The following is a 6,000-nucleotide window of genomic DNA, read 5'->3' on the forward strand; positions in this document are numbered from 1 at the left end:
TAACTTCTGATAAGGAGACTGGACTTTAGGAACCAGAATATTTCATTTTATATATTTGAGCATCTATACTCAGTTTCTGAGCTCTAGTGGCACAAACGTTAAGTGCCCAACTACTAACCAAAAGGTTGATATATTCAACCCACCTCTGACTCATAGTGACCCCTCTTTAGGTTTCTGAGGCAGTATTGCTACAGAAGTAGATTGCCCAACCTTCCCTCCGAGGAGTGGCTGGTGGGTTTGAAATGCCTGCCTTCTGGTTAGCAGTCACATGCCTTAGGCACTACGCCACCAGAGCTCTTAGAAGTACCTCAGAAGGCCTGGTAACCTGCTTCTGAAAGGTCACAGCCTTGAAAATTCTATGGAGCAGTTCTGCTCTGCACACATGGGGTCACTCTGAGTCAGAATCAACTGGACAGCAACTAATTTGTCTTTGATTTGGTTTACTCATTTTCTATATTCTGTAGTGATACTACCTCGGAAACCCAAGGAGGGGTCGCTATGAGTCAGATGTGACTCGATGGCAGTGTGCTTGGTTTTTTTTTGGTTTGCTAGATTCATATTTGTGATTATTAGATACACACAGCAGTAAAACGACTAACTAACTAGTTTATTGAAATAAAGTACCCTAAAATTCTAGATACTATACTTATTAGTGAAAGACAAGTATAGAAATGCAACAAGGGAGAGGGGCGTAAATCCATAAAAGAAAAGGGAGAATCACACTCAGAAAAAGTACAATAAAGGTAAAGCATCCTAGGTTGAGGAGTAGCGTTGCCTTCTCCATGATGCTGCTTCTTGGGGTAACTACTGCTTTTTGTTTTTTACCGTTATAGCTCTGGAAGCTGCTACCATAAAACCGGAACTCTTGGTGCCCTCAATCGGTAATTCTACCCCCTCCAATTGCTTTCATGACTTGTCATTTTGCTTTTTCCATTCTTCACCTCAGGCATGACTGCGATCCTAGCACCTCATCACTACTTTATTCATGCTTCCCCTTGCATTTGTTATCCAGGTCTGAAGAGCCTGAAAATAGCAGGGCTCTTCTGGAAGAATCCTGCTGTGCTCATTTAAGGAAGGTCTGTGGTATTAGACACAACTTCCTGATTCACCACTCACCTGCTCTCCTCCCGTCACATGTGTGCAGTATTGAGAAAACCACCTACTCTTTCTGAGACAGGACTTCTGTGCTGGTCCTGGATTGAACAAAGAGCAGATTGTGTTGCAGTGCCAGGATTCTAATTTCATTGCTTCACTCATTCAACTTGAAAGACTTTCTCCCTTTTAAAAAGTTGCATGAAATACTGGGTGGTTCAGCTTTTGTGTTGCCTTGAAGAATGTTTTTTGAGTACGTTTGCATAACTTGAGACACAAACACTACTCTTGTTCCAGGCTCCTATACAAAACTACTGATATTTGACACTTGGGTACCTTACAGGTTCCAAACTGATTTCATTGTTTTTAGTACTAATGCTGTTTTATCATAATTATTTCATTATGGTTTCTCAACATTCACAATAAATCTGTCACTGTTACACATTGGAAAATTCCAGAAAATAGTAGCCATGAGGCATCTTACTCTTATGTGTAATGTTTAATATTTATGTTTAAATTTTCCAAGTTGACATACTAAGCAGGTTTTAAATTTGTGCCTTATTGTCTTTGTCCTGAAGAAACCTATTAATCAAAGACATGGAACCTTTTACAAAATTTTTTTTTTTACTGTGATTTGGGTGAAAGTTTACAGAGAAAATTCATTTTCCATACAGCAGTTCATACATATTTTGTTTCATGACATTGACTGTAATTCTCCACAGGGTAAGTACTCTCTTCCCACTTCCTCCCTGTAGTTACCTCTTTACTGTGTGCTTCCCTCCCATGCACTTCCCCCCACCCCACAGCTACCTCCCTATGCAAACACTGCCCTTCTGTTCTCCCATGCTTCAAGGAGTGTATCTATCTGATGTAAATGTTCAGCCCATATGCCTGTCTATTGTTTGGCTGGAAGCCACAGGAATGAGTTCTGTTCCAGACTTGAAGGGGTAACTAGGGGCCATACATAGTCTAAAGGGTCTCACCAACCTGTGTCAGACCAGCAAACCTGGTCTTTTTTTATGATTTTGAGTTTTGTTCTACATTGTTCTCCCACTCTATGCAGGATCTCCTACATATATCCTTCTCCTAGTGGTTGACAGTGGTAGCTGGGCACCATCCAGTTCTGGTCTCACGGTCATCATATATGAGGATCGTATGGTCTACTAGTCCCTTGGACTAATTGTTTCTATGTGTCTTTGCTTTTCTTCATCCTGTTTTGCTCAGGGTGAGGAGAGACCCATCATTGCATCTAGATGGCCACTTGCAAGCTTTTAAGACCTCAATCACTACTCACCAAAGTAGGATGTGGAACAATGTTTTTATGTAGTATGTTATGCCAGTTGAGCTTGATGAAAAGACATAGAACTTTTATACTTTATCATTTTTGAAGTTATTTATATAAAATAAAGTCCTATGACATTTCCCATTTCTTTTGCTCAAAGACACATTTTGGTTATTTCCTGAGAATATTTCCTTTAGAGAAAGCTAAGGTTTTAAGCTAATTTTAACTACAGTATGCAGTTAAAATGAACATCTCCTACCCTCTCCTCCACTTTAGGTATTAATTTTGTTATGTAGCTATTGAATTTATAAAGTAAATTTGCTCAAGCACATGTGTCCTTTGTTTTGATAGTCACAGGTGTGACCAACATGCTAATCTTTAATACCTTTTTCTTAAGCATCAAAACTATCCCAAAGATCTGTAACTAAATTTAGATTAAATGTACCTCAAGTCTAGCCTGGTGATATCTACTTCCAATGCTTTGATTTATAAAATAGAGAAGCAATGTGTAAGTAACCTTAATTTTTACACTCACAGTTCTGCTATATGAATTATAGCTAATTAATTCACCTTTCACTTTTGGATTCAAAACTACCAAAGCATTCACTTCCTAAACTCAAAACCCCAGTAAAACTAGATATGCCACCAACTAAATCTTTTAAACACAGTTCCCAGTGCTTTAGTTGAACAAATTCTTTTCTTTGGAAATGTTGCTAAAAAATATTTATAATCTTTCATATCTTATAAAGTATAGAAACCCATAAAATGTGATTTTATTCAGTATCTTTTGAAAGCAGTCACACTGATGTTTTAAGTGCTAAATAAACAAAACAACGTGTGGAAAATAAGCAAATTTCACAGCTGATGACCTGACAGCATTCCCCCATTTTCTTAAAACATTTTTAGCTCTTGTTTTCTGAATTTGGATTCATAGTAAGTAGAAACCTAATTTTTTGAATCCAGAATATTTTTTAAAAGGTTTATTATCTACAACTTGGCAAAACTGCAAGAAAAAAAAAAAAGACTCTAAAAAGATTCTAAAATGGCATTTTAAACAGTAACCATTAACAACGTAAAGGACCTCTGGTGGTGTAATGGGTAAAGCATTTTGGATGCTTACCAGGTCAGTGGTTCAAATCCACCAGCCACTCCACAGAAGGACGATGAGGCAATCTACTTCTATAAAGATTTACAGCCTTGGAAACTCAGTGGAGGTTGCTATGAGTCAGAATTGACTTGATGGCAGTGGGTTTGGTTTTGGTTTATTAACTAAGTAAAGAGCCCTGGTGGTATAGTGGTTAATGAATTCAGCTGCTAACCAAAGAGTTGGCAATTCAAACCCACCAGCTGCTCCAGAGGAAAAAGATGAGGCAGTTTGCTCCCACAAAGCCTTACATCCTTGGAAACCCTATGGGGCAGTTCTACTCTGTCCTATAGGGTTGTAATGAGCTAGAATCAACTTGATAGCAGTAGGGGTTTTTTGTTTTGTTTTGTTTTTAATTAACTAAGTGATTCTTTACCAAATACAGCAATTCTGAAAATTCAACAACTTAATTGAAATTTTCTCCCAAGATTCCAACTAGTATACAATGCTAACTTACTTAGAGAGCATCTCTCATAATAAATAAGCCTATCAAGAAGGCAGTTTATATCAGTTTAGAACAAAACAGTTTCGGCATCCTCTGAATAAAGCATCAGTAAATACCTAAAAGTTTACACTTCCTTGCTGCCATTACTTATATCTATTTATTTCTTTTTTGTGATACAGTCTTTGAGATTGTTAGATTTGAGACTGAAGCACCTCCAGTTATTACAATGCCTTGGTCTTTCTTGCACTTCTCCGAATTTGCTTCTCATATCTCTTGATTTATCTATATTCTCTTCTGTACATAATTATAGTTCATCTTTTTTTTTTTTTCACTTATTCTCCAAAATTGTTTTCTACAGTAAAACCTATGAGAGCTGGAACTCGACAGGATTGCCTTCTTTTTCTGGGTCTCACAGTTTTCTACCTTTGACAGGGTGCAGTCTTACCACTTCCTTACTGCTTGTTTCATAGTGGAAAATGGTAGCATTTTCCTTCTCTGGCAAGCTTCTGCCTTGCACAGGCTTTCACAGATTTTACTATATTATTAACAGTGGCCATTTTAGCATCCACCTGGACAAGCTTACATCTGGTGCTGTCTGACACCTGCATGTTTTTCTTTTTCTGATCATGTTGAGAGACATTCTGATTGCTTGTAGCACTTGATGCTGTCAAGAGTCATCAGCATATTTCCAACTTTCCAACTGGGAAAATTTTGAGATCTCTGCTTTTGTGTGTGTATAATTTATAGATATGGGAGGAATGAATGATTGGAGCCAGTGCATATTTGTCTCTTCCTCATAAAAAGTATTTTCTGGGCCTTTTGCTAGCAACTTCATCTTGTGATGCAGAATTCCAAGCAAAATAGGAATTTTTTCTTTGTTTGAAGGAAATCAGCTATAAATATTGTTTTCATTTTTAATGCCTTGGATTTCTCAAACTCTTCTGTTCAATTTTCCAACAATTCAGAAGATGTTCTGAGATGTGATTTAAACCAACATTACCTTGTGATGAATTATATACCCAGGGAACATCAATCTCCTTGTAAATGCTTCAAGAATTTGGTGATAGCATGTTATTTTAATGTTATATTTAATCTTCTGGATTGAATGAAAAATAAATGGAGACACTAATTTAAAATCAAAGAGTTATAGTTCTTAACTAACTTAGTATCTATAAATAATTTCATACCTATTCCTCATTTACTGACTATCTCATTACCTGACATTTTGCATTTGCAACAATAGTGAAATATCTACTATCTGATTATTCTGTGTATGAACAATGTACATTTGGCATTAATGAATGTCAAGGTACTAGGCAAGAGTAAAACTGGTTGTGACAGTTAAGGTTATGGATCATCTTGGCTAGGCCATGATTCTTAATGGGTTAGCAGTTAAGTAATGATGTAATTTGGCAGTCATGTAATGATGTACTGCTTATCCATTTTGTAATCTGATTGCTTATCTTCAATTTTCCCGTAATACTGATTTTCACATAATGACCTGGTCTTTGGAACCTAACCATGCCCATAAGTGAAGAGTAAGTATGTTACATAATTACAGAAATCATGTTTACCCAGATTTGGTTGAATAATTGAATAATTATTAAGTTGAATAATTATCTCCAGACTTTTTTCTTAATCACTTCTTTTTGTTCTTGAATAATTATCTGCTAGTTATCAGTTTGAAATAAATTAAATAAGGAGAGATAATAAGAAGCATTATCATATCTATTATGAACTTTATATTTCTATAATTGTCACAAAAAAATCTCCAGCCAAATAGATGGATTGAAAGTGCTTTTTTAAAATCTTTCTGACCAATGCCATCCCTCAAAACAAATAATAATGAGAGTTCAGGCAAGATGGCGGACTAGGCAGAAGGATTGCACAGACCCTCTTCAACAAAGAAAAGGGAAACCAATTAACACAGACACAGTAGATAATCTTGGACCCCTGAGCCTTGAAGGGAAGGATACAGAATTGGACTAAACCCCAATTAGCAGAAGAATTTGCGTGAAAATACCCAAAAAAGGAGAC

At 36.6% G+C, this 6,000-nt stretch overlaps 1 protein-coding gene across 1 annotated transcript in view; it reads left to right on the plus strand.

The window, feature by feature from the left end:
- Positions 1–6,000, plus strand: part of LOC103201149 (ABI family member 3 binding protein) — a 430,073-nt gene that overhangs the window by 294,564 nt on the left and 129,509 nt on the right. Inside the window, 5 exon segments of the mRNA XM_042781643.1 lie at positions 834–881; positions 2,772–2,835; positions 2,959–3,048; positions 4,159–4,180; positions 4,542–4,551. Of these exon segments, the coding sequence (XP_042637577.1) occupies positions 834–881; positions 2,772–2,835; positions 2,959–3,048; positions 4,159–4,180; positions 4,542–4,551 (234 nt within the window).

Source organism: Orycteropus afer, unplaced genomic scaffold (genome assembly GCF_000298275.1).
Source record: "Orycteropus afer afer isolate SDZICR_OR568_19922 unplaced genomic scaffold, OryAfe1.0 scaffold00143, whole genome shotgun sequence".
Lineage (NCBI taxonomy): Eukaryota > Metazoa > Chordata > Mammalia > Tubulidentata > Orycteropodidae > Orycteropus > Orycteropus afer.